General features: G+C 39.2%; 1 protein-coding gene across 1 annotated transcript in view; it reads right to left on the bottom strand.

Annotated features, from left to right (window-relative positions):
- Positions 1-24,750, bottom strand: part of slc5a9 (solute carrier family 5 member 9) — a 29,813-nt gene that overhangs the window by 3,915 nt on the left and 1,148 nt on the right. The window contains exons 2-13 of the mRNA XM_080886187.1: positions 21,837-21,949; positions 21,334-21,405; positions 19,856-19,960; positions 18,960-19,124; positions 18,769-18,874; positions 16,468-16,548; positions 16,007-16,212; positions 12,712-12,847; positions 12,212-12,319; positions 10,950-11,100; positions 6,956-7,124; positions 5,867-6,082 (exon numbers count right to left, since the gene is read on the bottom strand). Coding sequence (XP_080742313.1) covers positions 5,867-6,082; positions 6,956-7,124; positions 10,950-11,100; positions 12,212-12,319; positions 12,712-12,847; positions 16,007-16,212; positions 16,468-16,548; positions 18,769-18,874; positions 18,960-19,124; positions 19,856-19,960; positions 21,334-21,405; positions 21,837-21,949 — 1,628 coding nt within the window. The remainder of the gene's footprint in view (positions 1-5,866; positions 6,083-6,955; positions 7,125-10,949; positions 11,101-12,211; positions 12,320-12,711; positions 12,848-16,006; positions 16,213-16,467; positions 16,549-18,768; positions 18,875-18,959; positions 19,125-19,855; positions 19,961-21,333; positions 21,406-21,836; positions 21,950-24,750) is intronic.

Genomic DNA, 24,750 nt, shown 5'->3' with positions numbered 1-24,750 from the left:
GTACTTGTATGTGTTTCTGCCATAGACTGTTAACAAGAATCTGAGGTCCATATTAGAAAAGCTGGTAAAATCATAAAACTTTGCAGAATTGTAATAAATTATCAATATGAATTACCGGTCTGTGATAGTGTATAAATTTGTACTCAAAAACTAGGTGGGATAGAAGCATAATTCTTGCACTGGGTGAATCAGCGGACTTTGGTGTACTTTGACTGCGATTTACATAGCTCTTTGTATCTCCGTCGCGGAGACATGACGAGAGAAGAAATGGCTTAATTTTCGGAGTTTGAAAAATGAGAGGAGGACAGATTTCCACCCCTCAAACATGTTTTTGCAGAAACACTGTAATTTCGCTTAAATAGTATGAAATAGCAGTAATACTATGATTTGGCAGAAATACTACTTTTTAGCACAAATACTATTGTACAGAATGGTGTACGTCAGTTTAATGCTGGGTGGTGCTGCAATAGTAACTATCCTCGGTCAGAAGGAGAGGCTGACATCCAGGGATTAGATTACCACAGGTGGAGTTTATTGGCGGTCAGATGGATGGTACAGGGAGGCATGGCATACAGTAGGAGGATGTGGAGAGGTGATATGGTGTGGTTTCTATGATTAAGAAAACTGGCAACAAATTCCTCCACTACAAATCAGTCTGATACCACTTCTTACAGGGTTCACGTTTATTAAGGCACTACCCAAAAGGCGCCACAAGAGGGCACTCCAACACAAGAGATGAGCTATTTACACTGTAAACAGCCCCTACTTAGCCACTACATACTACAGTGATATTACAGTATACAAATTCACACAAATACTATGATTTGGCAGAAATACTATGACTTAGTAGTAATACTATAACATAACAGTTCAATGTTCTTGCACAAATACCACAATATGGCAGAAATACTATGTTTTAGCATAAATACTGTGATTTGGTATAAATACTACGATTTGGCACACATACTATATTCCGCAGATACACTATAACATAACAGATATTCTACGACTTAGTAGTAATACTATAACATAACAGAATTATTAATTGGGCACAAATACCACAATTTGGCAAAAATACTATGATTGGGTACAAATACTATGATTTGGCAATAATACTGCATTTTAACACAAGTACTGAGATTTGATTGAAATACTATGATTTTGAAGAAATACTATTACTCCATACAAATACGATGCTTTGGGACAAATACTATGTTTTGGTTCCAATACTATGATGTGCAACAAATACTATGATTTGGCACAAGTACTATGATTTAGTACAAATACTATGATTTGGCAGAAATACTATGCCTTAGTAGTAATACTATAACATAAGAGATATACTATGGTTTTGCAGACATACTATGTTTTTGCACAAATACCATGATTTGGAACAAATGCTATGATTTAGCAGAAATACTAAGATTGGGTACAAATACTATGATTTGGCAATAATACTGCGTTTTCACAACAACTACTGAGATTTGATTGAAATACTATGACTCCATACAAATACGATGCTTTGGCACAAATACTATGATTTGGCAGAAATATTATGACTTAGTAGTAATACTATAACATAACAGATTTCCTAAAAAAAACTATGAAATTGCAGTAATTCTATGACTTGGCAGAGATAATACGTTTTAGCACAAATACTATAACAACGCAGAAATACTATGACTTAGTAGTAATACTATAACATAACAGTTCAATGTTCTTGCACAAATACCACAATATGGCAGAAATACTATGTTTTAGCACAAATACTGTGATTTGGTATAAATACTACGATTTGGCACAAATACTATATTCCGCAGATACACTATAACATAACAGATATTCTACGACTTAGTAGTAATACTATAACATAACAGAATTATTAATTGGGCACAAATACCACGATTTGGCAAAAATAACATGATTCGACACAAATACGATGACATGGCAAAAATACTATGATTGGGTACAACTACTATGATTTGGCAATAATACTGCATTTTAACACAACTACTGAGATTTGATTGAAATACTATGATTTAGAAGAAATACTATTACTCCATACAAATACGATGCTTTGGCACAAATACTATGTTTTGGTTCCAATACTATGATGTGCAACAAATACTATGATTTGGCACAAGTACTATGATTTAGTACAAATACCATGATTTGGCAGAAATACTCTGATTTGGCAGAAATACTCTTGATTTAGCAGAAGTACTATCTTTTGGTAGAAATTCCTGCTAAAAGGTAGTATTTCTGCGTTTTAGCAGAAATACTGTAATTTGGCATAAATACTATGATTTGGCATAAATACTATGCCTTAGTAGTAATACTATAACATAACAGAATTATTAATTGGGCACAAATACCACGATTTGGCAAAAATACTATGATTGGGTACAACTACTATGATTTGGCAATAATACTGCATTTTAACACAACTACTGAGATTTGATTGAAATACTATGATTTAGAAGAAATACTATTACTCCATACAAATACGATGCTTTGGGACAAATACTATGTTTTGGCAGAAATACTATGATGTGCAACAAATACTATGATTTGGCACAAGTACTATGATTTAGTACAAATACTATGATTTAGCAGAAATACTATGCCTTAGTAGTAATACTATAACATAAGGGATAAACTATGGTTTTGCAGACATACTATGTTTTTGCACAAATACCATGATTTGGCACAAATGCTATGATTTAGCAGAAATACTATGAATGGGTACAAATACTATGATTTTGCAATAATACTGCGTTTTAACAACAACTACTGAGATTTGATTGAAATACTATGATTTAGAAGAAATACTATGACTCCATACAATACGATGCTTTGGCACAAATACTATGATTTGGCACAAGTACTATGATTTAGTACAAATACTATGATGGGGCAGAAGTACTATGTTTCAGTACAAATACTATGATTTGGCAGGAATACTATGTTTTACCAGTAATACTATGTTTTGGTACAAATACTATAATTGAGTACAAGTACTATAAGATTATAGAAATACTATGATTTAGCAGAAATGCAATGTTTTTGCAGAAACACTGTAATTTCGCTTAAATAGTATGAAATAGGAGTAATTCTATGACTTGGCAGAGATACTACGTTTTAGCACAAATACTACAACAACGCAGAAATACTATGACTTAGTAGTAATACTATAACATAACAGTTCAATGTTCTTGCACAAATACCACAATATGGCAGAAATACTATGTTTTAGCACAAATACTGTGATTTGGTATAAATACTACGATTTGGCACACATACTATATTCCGCAGATACACTATAACATAACAGATATTCTACGACTTAGTAGTAATACTATAACATAACAGAATTATTAATTGGGCACAAATACCACGATTTGGCAAAAATACCATGATTCGGCACAAATACGATGACATGGCAAAAATACTATGATTGGGTACAAATACTATGATTTGGCAATAATACTGCATTTTAACACAACTACTGAGATTTGATTGAAATACTGTGATTTAGAAGAAATACTATTTCTCCATACAAATACGATGCTTTGGGACAAATACTATGTTTTGGTTCCAATACTATGATGTGCAACAAATACTATGATTTGGCACAAGTACTATGATTTAGTACAAATACTATGATTTGGCACAAGTACTAAGATGTAGTAGAAGTACTTTGCTTTAGCAGAAATACTATGATTGAGGAGTAATACCTAAACATAGGAGAAATACTGATACACAGACACACATACACAGACAGTAAAGGGAACAGGAGCTGTGGAGAGTCTGGGCTTGGTATATGTAGGTCAGTTAAATTAGCTGCACCTGCTGTAGTCAGCCCTTACACACACAGACACAGAGAGAGGTGTGAGTTTTCTTCAGTGTATTTCTGACATTCAGGATTCCCCTCGAACAAATGGCCATAATTTCCTAACCGTAGAGGCTAGAACGGTCATTCAGACATCGTTTTGTTCAGAAGAGATGGGGGAATCTTCAGGTCTTCTTAATTCAGAGATAAAATATAAATTATTAAAGATATATGACTTGTAATACACTGTAACTGTGTAGAGGCGAAGCAAAAACTGCCTTGACTTGCTCTCAAACAACCTTTGGTAACTCTAAATCTATATGGAGCATCAAAATCATTCTTTCACCGTAAGAAACAGCAGGCTTTGGTGAACAGTCATGGAAATTTTCAGGGCTCTGTGGAAATCCATCGAAAAGATATGATGAGAGAAAAAAGTGCCTCATTTCCAGAATTTGAAATCTGATGAAATCTGAGCGAGGGACAAATTTCCACCCCTCAATCAAGTCTAACTCATCTCAGAACGGTAATAGGTGAGAAAATAATTCTTGAATTGTGAGCATCAGGAGTGTCTGAAGATATACAGGGACAAGCCTTATGTCTTAACTTCGCTTCGTTAAGGAGATATGACAATTTGAAAATGCCTCTCATTACAGAAATCCAGCGGTGATTTTGAACAAACTCTCCATTGAGTTTATATGGAGAGTTTTCACACTTTGTGTTACTCTGAGGAGATTTGCAAAATATCTATGAGTCCCACAACAATGATAGGGACATTTTCTGAAAGCCAGCAAAAATACCTACGTTTCGATGTATAATTTGTGCGGCTTGAGTGGAAATTGAGCGAGTAGCAAGAAGTTGTTTGGACATGAAGAGAAAATTCAAACAGTTTCACTGTCCCCTCTGAGTTAATTGCATAGCAACCATAGCAACGCATGTATTTTCTGAAAAATCACAATTTTGCAACTGAAGACTTAAAGAGAGATAAGATGAAAACGGTAGAAGATCTGAAAAAGCTGAATCACACAGGAATAGCCCAATCATTTGAGAACGTTTTAAAGTTTGAATGGAGTTTCTAGGTGAAAGTATGAGGTAGTAGTTAAGTTTCAAAGACAAGAAAGTTTTAGCAGAATTGTGGAAGTTTCCCATTCATTTCAATGGGACAAATTAAAGGAAAAAAGTGTAATATTTTAAAAAGTATAATAGTAATAAACACCAAAAGTCATAGCCGGCATAAGCAGAAAGAGCAGAACAGTTTAGAGTTTGAACGGTGAAAATAGCACAAAAATTGAGGAAGGAGATCCACGGCGAAAAGTGTACGGAAACACCCGGAATAATAAAGAATAAAGAGAAACAGGAACTCAATAGTGTGGATGCCTATTAAGGCATCCACACAATAATAATGGATTGGATTTATATAGCGCTTTTCAAGGCACCCAAAGCGCTTTACAATGCCACTATTCATTCACTCTCACATTCACACACTGGTGGAGGCAAGCTACGGTTGTAGCCACAGCTGCCCTGGGGCAGACTGACAGAAGCGAGGCTGCTATATCGCACCATCGGCCCCTCTGGCCAACACCAGTAGGCAGTAGGGTAAAGTGTCTTGCCCAAGGACACAACGACCAGGACAGAGAGCCCAGGGATCGAACGGCGACCTTCCGGTTACAGATGCGATTCCCAACCCCCTGAGCCACGGTCGCCCCAGCCTTAAATGTATTAAAATCTCGCAACTTCAATTTCTGTAGATTAAGAATCCTCAAGGGTTCAATAGTTCATACAGATGAAAGCAAGATTATCTGTTTTGGTGACCCCTAAAGGAAGCAGTCAAAAGAAGGTTGAAATCCACATAATCAAAAGGAATTTCTTAACTGCAACTTGGTTACACTTTCCCTTTGCATTTCTTTCTTTCGTTTGTTTTGCAACAGGAATCATATGTTATATGAACCCTGGATATTGTTCAGTAGACACCTTCTGATTACCACTCCAGAGATCAGAATATAAATATAATATCATAATATAAGGAATTTTCCTTACATTTTCTTTAGGTATTGGGGCAGTGGCCAGGCTTACAGCAACAATGATGAGGCATGTGAGAGCCAACAGGATGAGAGCAAAGTACAAGTAGTGGACATCAGCTAGGACTGCAGGCCGGTGATCAGGCTGACCACAGGAAGGAGGTGAATAGGAGAACTCCAGAACCATTCGGATCAGTCCTATCACTAGTCCAGCCATCAGACCCCAGAATGCACCCTGAGACAGAGGACATACACAACGCGTTAGATGCTGAATAATTTGGAACTGGCAAAGAAAGAAAAAAACCCCAAGTTATTAAGGTTTCTGCTTGTTTTTAAAATTGTGTTTACATATCTATTATTTTCTTTTAAATTCTCTGTCAAAGTGATTTTATACTGCTTTAGTAATGTTGAAGATTTGAGAGGCCCAGTCAACGACTGGTGGTGTTCTATTGTGTATTTTTCTATCCAGTATGTTTTCACTGTATTGGCTGTATTTTTGGGGTCATTGTCATGCTGAAAAATGAAGCTGCTGTTAATCAGATACTTTCAAAAATCTCGAACACCACTGGCTGAAATGCAGCTCCCAGCCATGGCCCGAACCTTGGTATCATCGTAACAGCGTCAGGAAACTTCAACAGTGACTGCACTAAAAAAACGAAAGAGCTCTAAATGAAATTAAGAGGAGACAGGACATATCTCTATATATCAACTTGCAAGAATCTCAAGACTAGGGAATGGCACACACACACACACACACACACACACACTGGAGAGTAGTCTGAGGATGGATTTGCACATGAAAGCCATCCTACACGTCCTCTTCCAATCACAAGATTAGGATAGATAAGATTAGAAAATGAGTACATCAAATGTTTAGCAGTTTGGAGACAAAGCTAGAGTTGAGATATGTAGAGTTGGAATAGTGGATATGTTGGATAAAGGATGCTGAATATGGAGCTGCCAGGCAGGAGGAAAAGAGGAAGACTTCAGAGGACATTTGTGAATGTAGTGAAGGTGTCAGTTGGTTTAACATAAGAGGATGCAAGGGATAGAATGACACAGGGACCAATACAATTGAATTGGATTGAATCTGAAGAGGCAGACATACCTGCTCGTTGGCTCGTGGCCAAAAGATAGCCATTAGGAATAGAGCAGTAATGGGAGGTGCTAAAAAGCTGGTCACTGACTGAATATAGTCAAACAGCTGTCCACTATTGGCTGTCTGGACAACAGGAATCCACAGCAGACTAAGACACACCAAGACGAGGATGAACACCCTGAAAACACACGCATTATTGTTATTATCCATCCATTTATTGTCTACTTCTTATCCTTATCAGGGTCATGGAGGGCTGGAGCCTATCCCAGCTACTATAGGACGAGCAGCGTGGTATACCTTGGACATATTGCCAGTCTGGTGCAGGGCTAACACAGAGAGACAAACAACCATTTGACTTCCATTCACACCAAAGGGCAACTTAAAATTTTCGATTAACCTAGCCCCACCAATGACTGTAGAAAAGATGGAAGATATAGATAAGATAGTCAAGATTTCCTGTTTGCAGGAGCTGCCATGCTGCACTTTTGGAGCCAGAGTCGGCGCAGTACACTTTTTTACATAGTCTGACTCCTTCAGCTCTGCTGCTAAAACTGTGACTGACAGTTCATTAAATCAACAGAAAATACAACCACATCACTATAATTAACAAGACACATCTTAACATCTTATAGTTCTATAGAACATCTAACGTCACTCTGTAATCCCTTTTGTTAATTCGTTGCTAGTTAAGTAGCGATGCTACGCACCTGTGTTACTTTTGGAGTCTATATGTTTAAATGATTCCTTAGTTTTCTTTTTTTAATCCTATTTTAGTCCGACTCCACAGGGGCCCAGAGTTACTATTAATAGCACAATTATCTAGAAATCAAATGTTGTCCTTTGAAATTTTAACTGATGATAATATAAAAATGAAGATTTAAACCGTTTCAGATCCATTGCATACTCAGAGCACTCTACAGCGGAAACATGAAAACTTAACTTAAACTCCTTAAAGATGAGGGAAGAGATGGGAACTGGAGAGGTCTCAGGGTCACCAGCTGATACAGTTGCCAAAGGTACAACGAGCGGTTTTGCAACATCTGAGGAAATGTCATCTCTGCTGTGGTACATGGGTTTGTTGCTTCCAGTCAGGGGTCTTTAACCTCATAATCAGGTTCACATGCCTTCTTTTTGACCACCTAAGGTCCTGAGAAACGAGCCTTCTTGCCAGGTGACATTAAGGACTAGGACACCGCTGCTAGGACACTGCTGTCTTATCATACCGATGTTACATTGAGGCCTGGGCAGATGATAGGGCCTGCAACTAAAAGGGCTGTGTGCAAGTGTTATCTAAACTTTGAAACATAATCCAGAACATCAGTTTTGATTATGCCCCCAGACTGTGTCCAAAAAGTGATTCCTGTATGGCAAACACAACCATTGGCACTTCCTCATCCAAGTATTTACTTGTGTTTAAGCAGTATTTCTGTAACTTTGATCCAAGGGTTTGGTGCCACTGCTCTAGAGCTCCTTGATACTGAGAATGATAAGCATTAGCCACTATATGTTTGATTCCTGAGCTCCAAAAGGTAGTAAAAAACTTTGTTAAGGTATTAATGACCAGAGGTGCGGAAATCCTCCTGAGTGGACCAGCTTCTGGGAAACGTGTAGCAGCACACTTTAACATTAGCAGAAATTGATGTCCAGTTTTGTCTTTAGGCAATGGGCCCACACAGTCCACGATCACACATTCAAATGGTTCACTCACAGCTGGGATCAGGTGAAGAAGAGCAGAAAAAACACAGTTTTTTGGTCTTCATACATGTGGAAGTGGGCGGAGTCTTGGTGATTGCACCACTTCCCTGAATGCACTCACGTAACAAACTTACCCAAAACAAATACCATGCTTACTAAACAAAAGATCACGACCAGATGCCATCAACGAGAACATTACCCCAACATGCAAACTTCCCTAGATCCTACCTTATCCACATTTCACCTGTCTATGTCTATGTGCAGGATTACATAAAAAAGAATAAAGTAAAACAAAAAAGCAGCATGATTGGAATACCACATTTAATACTCTCTAGGTCATTTTGAAAATCTGGTGATGCTGTTTGGTCTTACTAATGCCCCTGCTGTCTTTCAGGCACTGGTAAATGATGTTCGCAGAGATTTTCTGAATATTTTCGTCTATCTTGATAACATACTCATATTCTCCAAATTCCTTCAGGAGCATCAAGTTCACATTCGTGCAGTCCTCCAACATCTCTTGGAAAACAGGATATATGTCAAGGCTGAGAAATGTGGATTTTACTAAACATCTGGATACATTCTGGCAGGAGATGAAGACTGACCCAGCAAAGGTTCAATCAGTTAAGGAGTGGCCAACACCTACCTAACATAAATATCTTCAACAGTTTCTCGGCTTTTCCAACTTCTATCACCACTTCAACTGCAACTGTAGTCAGGTAGCAGCACCTCTTACACAGCTCACATCCACTGAAGTCCCGTTCATCTGGTCCCCTGAGGCTGAAGCCGCCTTCACCAAATTGAAGTATCTGTTTACATCAGCACCAGTCCTAATTCACCTAGACACTAAACCATTCATAGTTGAGGTTGACATCTCTGAGATTGCAACTATACTTCTGCCCACCTGTAAGATTGGTTACATTACCTGGGATGTGGAGGAGGCCATTAGCCAAGCTCTTGTGTCAGAGCCAGATCCAAGCTCGAGACCAGCTAATCATCGTTACATTGGGTGACTCTGGACTGTATTCACACCACCTGGTTTTCCTGTCCTGGAGAGGTACGACCACTTCATTACTTAAAAGACATTTCTGTTGGGAGATTTTAGATAAGGATGTCCGGGATTATTCGGCCGCATGCACCATCTTTGCACGGAACAAAAATAAAACTCAACGTCCTTCAGTTCGGCTTCAACCAATCGTCCATTCCCAGTCAGCCTTGATCCCACATTGCTTTAGGTTTTGTTAGCAGCCTGCCTGTTTCCTCCAGGAAGTCGACCATTTTGACTGTTGTTGACAGGTTCTCCAAATCCGAGCACTTCATCGCCCTAAAAAGACTTCCCACAGCATCCCAGACGGCTAACATCCTGGTGGATCATGTGTTTAGCCTGTACGACATCCTGACTGAGATCGTGTCAGACAGAGGACCACAGTTCACCTCCCAGGTTTCGAAAACATTCTGTTCAGCCCTTGGAGCCAAACCCAGTCTGGCTCTGGTTAATACTACTGTAATGGTCCAGGTGAGTCGTCTGGATTTTTCCATGGTGTCCCTGTGTGTCCTCCTCTGGGCAGAGCCCTGGTGAGTACATCTGCTACTTGCACCTGTTGGAGATCCAGGCTAACCTAAGGCAGTATTTAAGACCAGCCCCGACATCTGGTCTTCGCCAGTTCGTAGACTAACCACATGTTAGTGGCAGGACGCCTTTGTCTCTAGTGCTTAGTTCTTTGTAAACTTACCTTGTTCTCTTGTGCCCTTATAGCCTCTTGGATCACCTCTTCCATTGCCTGCAGAACGCATACCACCCTGGACGTTGGTCACCTTCTCTAGGACTCCACTCACAGCCTCTCTCACACAGACTCACTATTCACCACCTGCCTGCTCTCCTACATTCATAGCTCTGCATCTCTGGGTCATTCAGGTTGGACTCACTCCACTCCACTTTATCGGACACTCACCCAGCCAACACTACCTCCCCCACTGCCACTGCCACTCCACTAGTCAAGTAAGCCATAGACTCCATCTGTCTCACCATCCCCCATGTCCAGATTCCACGCCCATTCATTCCCTGTGCCTTAGTTTTACACTCTGTTGCTCAATAAAATTTGTGAGAACATCTTACTTTTGCTTCCTGTATTTGAATCTGTTTGTAGGTCCACATACCAATTCTGACATCTGGGCTCTTCAACCTCATGTTACTAATTTGCTCAATTGAAAACTGTATTTAGGGTAAGTATAGCTTTGGTATTAATGTTGTAGAACATCTGAGTTTTGTATTGGTTTTCCAAAGCATATAAGGTATTCTTGTCAATCTTACCTTCCAACTATCATAAGTTCCAACTCAGAAGCTTTAGGCCTGGCTTTGTGGTAGAGGTCCAGTGTAAACAGAGTAGAGCTGCTATTAAAAATGGAAGTCAGGGATGACATAAGAGCAGCTAACATCACTGCCAACATCAGACCACGAAGTCCTGTGAAGAAGAAAAAAATGATGGCACATCATTTTATAAAATCTGCTTATTGTCAGTTGTTGCCATGGAAGAAGAACATAGATTTTTATAAACTCTCTTAATGCATGTGTTTATCTCTGAGAACATCAAGGCATCAAGATCTGTTCTGGATTATCTCAGTAAAGAGCCATCAGCCATATTGTTCTGTAAACCTTGACTGCAAATCTGTAAAAGACTGTCTATTACTGACAGGGTGAGGAAACTGTCTTCCTGTTGTGCCATCTTCTTGGGATGTGGCCTGTAGCTGACATCGCCCGTTACATGAAACTTGGCCTTCAATTTAGAGATGGTTCTGGGGGCTCATTCCAAATAATGAAGAGCATGCAGGTGACTGCTGATGTGATTTGGTGCTATTTAAAAAGAATTGAAATAAATCGAATTGAACTTGGTTCTATGGAAGACCAGCTCCAGGTTGGTACGGTCCCTATTGAGATTAGTCAAATGTGGCATGCTTGGAGGAGGCACTAACTGAGTGCTGTAACAGGGTCCCTGCTTACAGTTGCTTTTAATTAGGCACCAGTCGCACACCTGATTGTCAGCATCTTGGGTACCAGAAGCTCAAAAGAAGAGTCAATAGCAGAATAAGCTGTTTAGTATTGACAGAGAAGATTGGGTTTGATTCTACTGCTCAATCCATAAATACATTCTCCCTACAATTGTGGCACCATTTAAGGGGAAATAAACACAATTTCAACAGTTTAAGATTTCTTGCCAAGAGGCATTGTTAAAACACAGATATAACTGAGCAAACAAAAATGTTCTTACTTCTTGTGCCATACATGGATAGATAGGTGTGTGTGTGTGTGCGTGTGTGTGTGTTACTATACTTGTGGGGACCAACAGTCACTTGTGAGGAAAGTGCCTGTCCTCACGGTTTTGAAATTTTAAAATATGTTCTTAGTGTCAGGGTTACTATTAGGTTATGGTAAGGTTTAGGCTAAGGGTTAGGGTTAAGCATTCCTTTTTGATAGTTAGAGTTAGGGTAAGCAGGTAGGGAAAGCATTATGTCAGTTTGATTTTTAGATGTCTTCACTAAGATATCAAAATGAGTGTGTGTATGTGTGTGTCTTACCCACAGGCATTAGCTCTATTACTAGTTTAGGGTAAGCAATGTTAGAGCAACCAACTGAAGCACCACACACACTTTGACAGATATCTGGATCCACACAACCAACCTCATCTACAAATAAAGAAGAAAACAAAGGTGGGGCTGAAACAAATAACAATTTAGTTTATATTAAATGAGACAAAACACCACAGATGTGTTACCTACAATTACCCACTCCATTAACATGAATTGAAAGTGTCAACAAACGTAAAAATGTGATAATTTTTCCAACGTAAAGTTAAGTGGAGACCTGCTTAGAATGGTGTCATAGTGTAGGTTTGTTGAAAAAGGAGTTGCAAACAATCTCTTTAAACCAATAATAACAATAATAAGAGATGCATCATCTGTTATAATATATATAATAATATCAAGGTAATCAAAATGGTATTATATAAGTATGCATATAAAACAATATTAAAAAACATGTCATATAACATTCCCACTTTGAGAGGTATACTACTGACTTGGGAATAGTGCTTGACTTATCATTCCTGGCATCACAACGAAGAACATAGGGAGCAGTTTGAGATAGCCACCCAACACGCTGCCTGCTTTAGCATGAGACAAAGATTTGGCTGACAGAGACCTTTGGACTATAACCTGAAGAAAAAACACACACCAGCATAAACATATAATCATTTTTATCCATCATTGCATTACACATTTTGTACTTTTGTAATGTTCAACTTTACATTTGCAAACCTTCTATATTATTTATACACAATAAGTAACACAAATATAAGTAATAGTAATAAATACTGTATTAAAATATGCAAGTGTGTGTGCACACAGATTCTAGTTTTAATGATAATAGTAGAGAACTAAACACTCAAAAATGTGATTACACTTCTACAGTCAGTGCGTGCAAACCTCACAAATGCATCAGGTCTCATAAAGCTGGTAACATTAGCAAGCTGTTGAAAAGTTTAGTGAAAGTCTATCACATTCAGAAGGGGAAATGTGATTTTCAGCTGCCTAGCTTGTGGGTTATCTGTCATTGCCCAGTTATATAAGGCTAGTAGAGAACACAGACATGATTATATGAATCAGTTCTCATTTTTATTAATGTTGGTTAATGATTAAGAGTAACTATTGGCAAGCTGGCCTTTACAGGTGTATGCATCCCGGTATCTTAACTGTAGTTCAGATAATGTACTTTTGTATATTCTTGTTGTGTTTTGTTTTTCGTTATAGCATTTTCTGAAATGTTGCTGTGGTTTCTGGTTTGTGAAGTGTCAACACTGTCTCAAAAATGACATTACAATACAGTTAAACACTGTTAATTGTATTGACCAATAATTCTTGTCATAGTCTTTGTAGATGATCTTTTTTCCCTGACATAAACAAAATGATAACTGAACAAAAACTAATGGACAATGACACTTGACACAATTGAGATGAAGATGTACTGGAGAGATTCTCATCTCTCCGATCAGAAGTAATTACGTTTTTTAGAAAAGCAGGATAGGTTTGGAAGTGATGCAATGAGAAGTAAAACAGCGTTATGCAGTAAGAATATTTCATCGCCAAATTACTGTGAGAATGATCAATAGAGGTGATAGTCTCAAAAAACGGATAACAAATAACTTTTTGAGTCTAAAAAATATGTTTGAATTCAAATAAGTAATGCAATTCACCGAAATTTTTAATGTTAAAAAAGGGAGGGGGTGTTTCATATTTAGTGTTGTAACACAGGGACAAAATGACTGTGATCCTCTCTCTCTCATTGTCTACATCAGCTCGTCAAAGTACTCCTTCTTCCTCAAAAAACTCTGTTCACTTGTTTCCATCTCTATCCTTAATTAATGAAACCGTTTACATGTCTGCTCCAGCTCAGTCTCTTTGGCTACCCAACGGATACAAGTCCTTTCCTTCTTCCTTAGTATCACATACAACTCCTTATAAGCATTTCTCTGTGCGGTATGCCGAATTTCCCAGTACTCATGTCTACTTTCTTCATCTGCCTATCCAACTTTTTGTCACAGGCTGGGTCTCTGACCCAGCGCTCTGAGTTCATGTTTGTATTTGTCTCATTTTGTTATGTGATTTAGTTTGTGTTATTTCCTATCTGCCTTTAGTTTAGGCAGTTATTGTTCCTGGGTTTTCTATGTTTTGGGGTTTTGTATTTATTCATCACATATTAGGTCTGTTAAGTTGTGTTGTCATGTTTTAGTATTTCCTGTTTTATTCTGACAATGTCATGTGTTCTTTGTTTATTGTATTTAGCTTTCCTCTCCTGGTCCTGTCATTAGGTTTATGTCTGTCAGCTGTTTTCCCCCATGTGTCGCCACTTCCCCTGATCACCTCATGTCTGTATTTAAGCCTTTTGTTTTCTTCATGCCATTGTCAGGTCGTCTGCTCATCCATGTCTCATCTCCAGGTACCCATGTCAGTTCACTATGGTTAAGGTTTTTCATGTTTTGTTATTAGTTCTCCCAGTTTAGGTTATTGTTTAGTTTTCACCGATGCCCTATTATTTTGTACCCTCGTTGCTAACCTCAATAAACGGCTTGTTTTGTTAATCCACACCACGTTTTGGTCTGCGTTTGAGTCCTCCTCTGCAACACATACGGTCTGCCCCAGCCAGACCGTGACACTTTTTCTTTGGTAACTTCTTCCTTTGAATACTTTGCTTTACTTCCTCATTCCACCACCAAGTCTCCTTGTACTCTTTCCTCTGCCTACACCCCACTCAGTAAATAAACCCCTCAAAAGTTGTTAAAACATAACCAGATGATGCTCGCCTCCAGCTAGTTTTTCCTAACCCAAAACTTTGGAAGACGAGTGAAGTACAGGCAAAGATTTCCTCACAAACCAGCCTGAATCTATACTCAGAGCAAGTCTTTTCTTTGCACCACTTTTGAGCACTTTGCAATTATTTTGTTCTCTAATGTGTGCCTTTCTCTTATTTCTTTTTATAGATTTCTCTTCTTTTGTATATATATATCCCTCTTGATGATATATATTTACTATTTGCTATTTATTCCTCCTGTCTACTATTTATATTCTATTGTGGTGCAGTTGGTGTGGAGCACCCACAATTTTCTTGTACATGTACAATGACAATAAAGGGCTATTCTATTCTATAGTCCCTGAATTTATAGTTTCTACTCTCACTTCCACATCTGTGACTTTTCTTTACTCATGCTGCCTCTTCCACTTCACCTCTTTCTTTTGGCCAACAGTAGCACAGTTTCCACTGGCACCCTGTTGGCGGACATTGTTGACCTGGGCCACAACCAATCCAGCATAGAAATTTCATTATAGATGATCTGCGTGTTTTATTTGGCCATGTTTTTATGCCTAATGCCCTTCTTGATCCAACTGTTCCCATTTATCTGAGCTTGGGACTGGCATTAAGAGTACACTGACTTGTTAGAAATTAAAACTGTTAAAACTGAGGTTGCCCTAAATATCTTAGCAGCATATCTCTAACTAGAGATATGCTGCTCTAGAGACTCTGGATGGCATTACCTTGGCTATAGCAGGTAATACTCATTTTTGACCAAGTATGCAAATGCTGCCTTTTGTCATTTACATTCAAACCTGAGAAGGAAGAATGTTATAAAGAGTTCAAGGTGTGTTTTGAGGAATTAAAATCAGTTGCATTATTTATTTGTATTGGGACATATTTTTTAGACTCACAAAGACGAATGTTATCAGTTTTTGAGACCGCCACCTCCAGGATCATTCCCACAGCAGTGTGCCGCTACAATAACATTACTACACCATGCTGAATTTTAGTGTAGATCAAATCACCTGATCTGTGCACCAGACCCATGTAGCCAGTACGGTGAGCCCAAACAGTAGACCTGGCCAGGGTAAATCCCCTGTTACAGGGTCTCTGAACATGTGGAAAGCATCACTACGGGGTAAGTGGCAGGTGGTGTTGGGAACAGTCACATTGGGAATACTTGACATGTAACGATCCATAAGGCCCTCATACCAGCCCACCTTGGAGAATGCTGGAAAATGTACAATGACTTTTACAATTTTATAACTTCACTTATTAACTAATAAATATTATGACATGTAGATGTGGAAGCCTTCAGTGAGGATAATTGGATGCAAAGAAACAGTTTTCTATTTTTTGATTGATACTTAACTTGAAACATTTCGGCCAATAACACCTTTTAATCCAAACTTTCAGTACTATGTAAGTCATGTAATTAAGAACCCATGATTGTGTTTGTGTATCTGTATAAGTCTGTGTACCATACCTATGAACATTAAGGCAAAAGCTCCTCCAACCATGATCAAAGTCTGGAGAGCATCAGTGTAGATCACAGCTGCCAAACCACCTACATAAATACAGATTTTTATATTATTGTCAGATTGTCTGTGTTAGGGTAATAGTGTTATTTAGACCGTTTTCAACATAAATAATTGAACAAATTCTTATTTCAAAAACAGTTGAACTAGGTGAGTGTGGCGGGGTGTGGTTTGTGGCGTGGCTGTGGGGGAGGCTGACACACCTGAGCTCGATCAGCTCATCACCCTATGTCAAATGTGCCAGGACCTGAGGTTGATGTTGCTGTTGTTGTTGTCGTGTGGCTGTAGCTGAAATGCTGCAGCCAATTGTTGGGAGAGCAGCAACCAGGAATAAAGAAGTGTGTAAAGAGCAAAATATGTGGTCGGGTCCATCATTCCTGTCACAGTGAGTTACTAAATACAAACTGCACTCTGAGCACTGAACAAACATGGTAACATTTTCATTTTCCTTAAAATCATAATTACAGACACTTTGAAAAACAGTAGATGACAATGTTTTATCGTCACCCCTTGTTGACTTTAAGTTAGCATTTAATACAATTGTTCTCCAGCAGCTGGTGAGGAAACTCAGCTCCCTGGGTATCAGCACCCCCATGTGTAACTGGCTGCTGGACTTCCTGAATGTTAGTAACAGAGGGAAACAGCCTCCATCACACCCACCCACACATGCAGTGTCTTGGGGTACAGGTGTGTCACCAAGGTGCAGGGGAGGGATTCCTCCTCTGTCACCTTCTGGCCTCCTGTGCCTCATTTTTATTCCACAACATAGACATCCACATTACTCACACTCTCATAACACATACATATAGGGCCTTGGGGGTGGGCGTGCTATACGGCGTCCAGAGGATGGTCTGTGTATTCAACCTCACCTCTGGTGCCCACCTCTCAATTTAAATGCATGTAGACACTGAGGGTTCTCGGGCCGTGGCGTCACCTGCTGCTCTCTGGCAGCCCCTCCCATGTTTTAAATGCACTTTAGAACAACACGCAGCAACACTACACATGAGAGAGAGGGAGAGGTATGGGGTCTTCACACTCCCGTTCTCTCCGCCATCGGGGCAGGGGGCTGGGGGCTGGGAGGAGGAGTTGGCCATCTGTTTGGGGTCTGGGATGCTGGGCCTCCCTGCTGCTGCAGGACTGTCCCCACCCCAGGGAAAAGGGTAACTTCTCCTGGGTCTTGGGGCGGATTGCCCCTCTGGGGGCAATGGTGCCAGGACCTGGGGTATAGAGTATGTTTGGCGAGTGTCAGTGTGTGTACAGTGTCCATTTTTGTTTGTCTCCACGCCTGCGGGATCGTCACTGCAGCCCCCTGTGGCTTCTGCACCGTGGCTGCTGGGTGACCCCACATCTGCTTTTCCCATGTGCCGGGGTCAGCAAACTACTGGACTGGTTAGGCACAGCTCATTTTTTCACAACACTGAATGTGACCATGGGCTACTGGCATATTGTCTTGTCTGCAGAGTCCAGGAAAAAATAGGCACTTTGCAGCGCCTCATGAACCGAGTACTGCAACCGCACACTTTGTATACTGACGCCTATCTGGAACACATCATCATCCATAGTAACACCTGGGCGGAGCATATTCAGTGGTTGCGGTCCTGGATTTCCTGAGGCAGGTGAAGCACATGGCCAACACAAAGAAGTGTGCGGCTGGACGGAGGGAGGTACAGTATCTGGGGAACCACTTGGGACGTGAGAAACCCCTGCTCTTAACTTCTCCCTCCGTTTTGTGCTGCGGAGCAGAGGCCTGAGGGCCATTTTGCCCTAGCAGGAAGGGGGGTTGACTGCCCTGTGGTTTACATCAGGTGGGTATAATATTGTGGAAAAGAAGTGTCTGACGATCCCATGGACAGTCGACTCTCTTCATTACTAACTCCAGAAAGCCCTTTGCTTAGACACTTGGATTAATGTCTCCAGTGTTGTGTTTGGTACTCATCAGCATCATTCCTCCTATAGTATATTATAGTCTTGTGATATTTTGTTGATTAAAAATTGATTAAACCAAAAAGAATTATGATTAAAAAGTTTGACATTTTGGTCAAGAGACTAACTAAATCAAAATTTGCTGGGATACTGGGATACTGCATGTGGGATAAAAAAAAATTGGTTCTCGTCCAGAAAAACCCATCAGATAAAAAACTGATGTAATTTATTTTAAATGATGGCAAACAGTTATGCTGTTGAAAGCTTGCACTGACATAACTTTTAACATTAATACTAAAAACAGTCAAAACGTGTTTGTGTTTTACCTGCCACAGTGTAGACAGCAGTCACCAGCAACAGTATGACTGTAGACAGATACAGATTCCACCCAAATGACACCTGGATAAACAATGCCCCGGAAAAAATGTCTGTCTGGGAAACACACGCACACACAGGTAATGTGGCTACTGTATCATATTAAGATCATTTATGTATTTGAAAAAAAAAACCCTCTTACTGATATTTTGGTGAAAATGTAGAGAATAAGTGACAGAACAGACATGTATATGCGTATCCTCTGGCCTCCAAAGCGTTTGGCCAGGTATTCAGGCATTGTTACCACTTCAGCAGAGATGTAAACGGGGATAAATATCCAACCCAGAGCTACCAGAACCCACGATGCCTACAGAAACACACAGAAACACAAAATGTTGCACTGAGCCATTGTCCGTATTGTCAAAAGTAAATATAACAGTTGTTCATGTTTTTCACTTTTGGACATTGCAAAGTTTTAAATAGCATAAATGAAGAAGTACCAAACAAGCGTCTACTGGGAGTTTTCGCCCTATTTACATAGCATATCTAAATCTTTAGTCTTGCAGTGATCCAGCTCGGACAGTCGCATATTTAGATAATTGAATACAACCTGTTCATAGTCAACTAGTGTTAACTGATTTAACAGATTTTGGTGTAAAAAGAAACCCCAAAACATATAATGTTACAACCAACACAATGAAGATGTAGAAATACTCAGAGCAACTCTTAAAAGTTGCATTGAAACCGAAAGCAATAGTTAAATGAATAATTTCTGTGGTGCATGTACACATAGTTTTTCATTGTTGTTCTGTCTTATATCAAGGCTGGACTACTATAATTCCCTGTAATCATGTTGTCCTAAATGTTTTCTGAAAACCCTTTAGTTGATCCAAAATACTTAACTGAGAATACTTCCAGGGACAAGAAGGAAAAAAAATCATATTTCTCCCATATTAGCTTCATTGCCACCCGATTGAATCACAAACTGATTATGAAATGATTGTCCTTACAAAGAAACTACTGAATGATCATGTTGTTATTTTAAATCCTGCATGCAGTGCCCAACAGGGTGTCTGAGTGTGTGTGCGCATCTCTTACGTTCCATTCAAATCCCCCAACAGCGATTCCTCCAGCTGCTCCTGTCCCTGCTAGACCAATAAATAAACCACTGCCAACATTACTGGACATCAGAGAGGCTCCAATCTGTAGTGGAACAGAGATAATAGACAATAACAACAAAAGCTTTTAGAATACTTACTTAAAATACTTACAACTACATAATAACATTTTTAAATGACAGCCTGTGACTGCACTTTAGTCATATTTAGTTTATACAGAAAATCAACACAATTCCTACCATAACTTGAAATATCAAATGTTATAATTTAGTATTTCTCATTCTTATTTTAGTTTTAACAAAGTTTTGTCTTCAGTCAGTCTCCAGGGTGGATGTCAAGAGATTTATTCTAAAAGACACTTCTTCAGCTGAGAGTCAGAGAGTGGAGACACACACGCTGCAGTTTTTACTTGCAAGGGCGGTCACAGAGCGCTCACATCGGAGTGGGGGCCCTGTGAAGTGCGCTCTGTTACCGCTCTGGTCTTTATTTATATACAAAAGTAGGTGCATTCGTTTATCACATTGGAATGTGGATGTGTATATGTGTGTGTGCCAGGAGAGGCTTCTCTACCTGGCACGAAGTGAAACTGCTCATTAAGCTCTTATCTAGCACTAATAGGTACTGCTCCTTCCCTGCATGATAACGGGTAACTAAAAACAGTCTGAGTTATAAAGAGGTCCTCATGCAGTATTCTATCATATGCAAACTTATTTTATTAAAAGTCTATACTGACTACTAAGAACAATTTTCTATTGACAGTGGGTTTTACAGATGAGGATTGGGGCCACTGGAAAAAAAAAGTCGGGATGTCTTTTTTTTTTTTTCAGAATTCTGAGAAAAAAGTCAGAAATCTGACATCCCTTTTTTTCAGTGGCCCCAATCCTCTTCCATAGGATTTCCAGTTTTCTAGTTATATATTTAAATTCATGTTGTAAATTTTCATTTTGTATATTTGTTTATTTTTTGGTTTTGTTTAGATTCCAAGTCTTTACCGTGTTGCAGTGGATTCAGGGGCAGTGTCATTGAGACTGGCAGCGCTTTTCTCGGGCCAAGAGGAGAGGAGAGCTAAGCTGGAGACATGATGACTGCAAACAAACCAGGCCCTACAGCTTTTAAACCAGAATGAATTTGTATTACTTTTATATATCTTATCATTTACTCAAATCTTCTAATGTTATGATTCTTTTTCTTAACTTTTATCATGTCTCCCTATGTTTTTATTTCTTTTGCTTATCTTAATTGTACAGCACCTTGGTCAACAGTTGTTGTTTTAAATGTGCTATACAAATAAATTTGACTTTGACTTAAGTCTGTTGTTTATTGTAAATAGAAAGTCCCTTGCATTAGAACATTGGCTGTGTGTGTGTCGTACAGGGTCCTCATAGCACAGGCGTGTGACAATCGATTTGAAATCAAGAGCTTTATATGATGCACAACAGTCAATCGTTTGTTACTCACAGGCCACCAAGTCACTGAACGACCAGCCAAGAAGTACCCCCCAACAGTGCTACGATTGACACGCATTGATGACTATAGCAAGGACAAAAGAAAAGATTAGAATAATACAGTTTTAAAACAACACCAAAGATTGATCTGGTGCAAAATATAGTAAATACATTTACAATCATGATGCACATTTCTACATCAGAAAACTCAATTAGCTGGGTCAAAAAAAATCTGTTTATTTTTTGCAAGGATGAACTCTCTGTAGAACATCCAAGAATCATTTTCTAGTAAATGGAGAAATGCACTCATAATGACTATAGTTAATTAAACACGTAGAAAAAAACATGTAAAAATAATTTTATTTTTCTATATAAACATGTTTAGCAGGGACTTGTACAGAACTTTCTTGTATTTTTTACACATAAAGGAACAAACAAATCAAGCTTAAATTAGCTTTGGTATAAACTGTTTAGTGATTCAAATGTAAATATGAAATTAGTTTAGTCTCTTCTTACCCAGATTCCAACCACCATGACAATTATAAAGTAGACAACAACAATAGCAATGTCAGCAGCACCCATAGTGAGAGCTGTGCTGGGAGCCGCAGTGGTGGGCAGGGGGCTGCCATCTGAATATAAAATAGACAACAGAACCCCTGTGTGGTGAGTAAAGTAAAAGCAAGTAAAGCAAAATTTTATTTATATAGCACCTATCAAGATAAAAATAAAAGAGTGCTTCACAGAAGCTAAAACATAAAAAGAAAAATTTACCAAAATTAAGTTTAAAAAGACGAGTTTTTAGCTGTTTTTTAAAGAGTCCACAGAGATCAAGCTGGTAGGGAGAGAGTTCCAGAGTCTGGGGGCCACAGTTACAAAAGCTCTGTCACCTTTCATTTTCAGCCTCGTGTGATGGTCAACCAGCAAGCCCTGATCACATGACCTCAGGGGCCTGCTGGGGATGTATGGATGTAAAAGATCACTGATGTATGCCAGTGCTTGTCCATGCAGAGCCCTGAATTACAGAGTCATAATCTTAAATTCTGAATTTAATGGGGAGCCAGTGCAGCTGGGGTGTGACGTGGGAGTACTTGGAGGAATTGGTCAGAAGCCTCGCAGCAGCATTCTGAGGGCTTACTTAGTGAACAAAGAATTACAATAGTCCAAACGAGATAAAACAAATGCATGAATGACAATTTCAAGTTCCGAGTGTGACACAATGGGACTCAGCTTGGTAATGTTTCTTAAATGATAAAAACAGGAGCTGAGTCAAAAGTAACACCAAGATTCCTAATAGAAGATTTGGCAAATGTTGCAAGAGGACCTCATTTTTCCATAACCTTGGGCACAAATTTATCGGGAGCACAAACAAGGACTTCAGTTTGCTCCTCATTAAGTTGAAGAAAGTTATCAGCCATTCAACCGCTAAAGGAGTCTATGCACCTATGCAAAATCTGTAGCTTGGAAACATCTTGGGGCTTAAAGGAGATACCAACCTGGGTAGCATTTCCTTCTTTTAGATAGACAGATCATAACCACTTTAAACAGAATGGATTAGATAAAGTTACATTAACCCTCCTGCCATCCTTTAAAAAACTCACACCCATCACCCTAGGGACCATTCTCAGCCACGCCATAAAAAGACCATATATCCATATTTTATTCCACTTTAAATTAGCCAACCTTGTAAAACTACTTCTCCCTGAAATATTCATGTAAAGTTTTAATTATATTTTCGTTGTTTTAACCCTTCAAATCCCAGTGTTATTACATGAGCGCCCTGTGTTATAAGCCCCAAAAAACCAAAAAACGAAACTAAATATTTCCACAAAAAACCAGTTGAAGTAATATGTGATTGTCATTATAAGTAGGCCTTTAGATGGACCAAAGATTGGCACCAACATACATTTTGACCTGCCATTATTTTTTTTGCATTTTTTTTGCAATTTAAAAATTAAAACTTCAAGGCCCTGAGTCTTCATTGACATCCAAGAAAAGAAGAAAAAATAAAATCATATGATGATAATTTGGGGTTGAAAAATAGCGTTTATAATGGAAGTCAATGGGCAGAAAATGGTCCCCAGGGTGATGGGTGTGGGGATTTCTGCTGCTCAGCCATTTTAGGCTGATTTAAGGAATTCACACTGGAATATTAACATTGACAGGTAAAAACTATCCTGTGGCAAGTTTGGTTATATTCCACTGAACACAGTGGAAATGGCAGCCATTTAACACATAGCAGTGGCACAAAAAGGTCCCAAGAAGGCAGGAAGGTTAATGAAATATAATTTCAGTACATTTGTTTCTTTTGGTTAAATTACGTTATTTACCTGTATGGGCTTTAATTTATTTTTCAGGCCCCTTAATTATGTCACCTTCTCACATCGGAGGAATTTTAGGCCAATGTTCTTTACAGTGTTGTGCTTCAGTTCATTGAGGTTTGTGGGCATTCATTTATGCACAGCTTTCTTAAGATCTTATCATAGCATTTCGAGTTGGGGTCTGGACTTTACCTGGGCCATTGCAATACCTTAATTCTTTCCTTTTGTCAATCTGTGGTGTGGTCTGGGGTGTGGTGTCAAGGGAGGCCTGCCGAGGATGCTCACTTTGCTCTCTAGGGAGGTCCATGTGGTAGCTCTCAGCTTCCCCACGATCATTCCCAGCTGGTGTTGGACTCCACCAGGGCTGCCCTTTGTCACTGATTTGATTCATAATTTTTATGGACAGACTTTCTTGACGGAGCCAGGTGGTGGAAGGCTTACAGTCTGGTTGGCTTAGAATTGCATCTCTGCTTTTTGCAGATGATGTGGTTCTGTTAGCTGCATCAAGTGGTGGCCTTCAGCTTACAATGGAGTGGTTTGCAGCCAAGTGTGAAGCATTGCAATGACACTTAGTGCCTCCAAATCTGAAGCCATGGTCCTCAGCCAGAAAAGACGGGAACTTGAGTATCTTGCAGTCTTGCTCAAAAGTGAGGGGAAAGCAAGAGATTGACAGATGGATTGGGGTGGCGTCTGCAGTGGTGTGGACGCTGTGCCTGTCATGTTGAAGAGAGAGCTGAGCACAAAAGCAAAGCTGTCGTCTGGTGCCTGTGTGTGTGTGTGTGTGTTTCCTCTACTCTGACTTCCTCTGATCAAAAGTAAAAGTAAATTTTTAATTGGTAATTGCAAACTGGCCATGTTGTGCTTGTAGATAAAGTCCTATGAGTACACAGAATAAAGTATTTCAGTATTAAATTATGCTATACAAAGGCCTTTTTGTCAGTTTGCAAATCCTTAAAAAACCCAGTCTGACAGCTTTCACTCCTACACAAGTAGATACACTGTGGTGCTTGAAAGCTTGTGAGCCCCAATAAAAGAATAAATACATAAATAAACAGACGTAAAATACCTGCATTTAAAAAATGAATTAATATGCTTTTTTGAGGGAAATGATA

This window comes from Rhamphochromis sp. 'chilingali' (genome assembly GCF_963969265.1).
Source record: "Rhamphochromis sp. 'chilingali' genome assembly, chromosome: 7".
In the NCBI taxonomy this organism is placed as follows: Eukaryota; Metazoa; Chordata; class Actinopteri; order Cichliformes; family Cichlidae; genus Rhamphochromis; species Rhamphochromis sp. 'chilingali'.
Note: the sequence above shows the minus strand (reverse complement) of the source record. Positions and strands in the feature narration are given on the sequence as shown.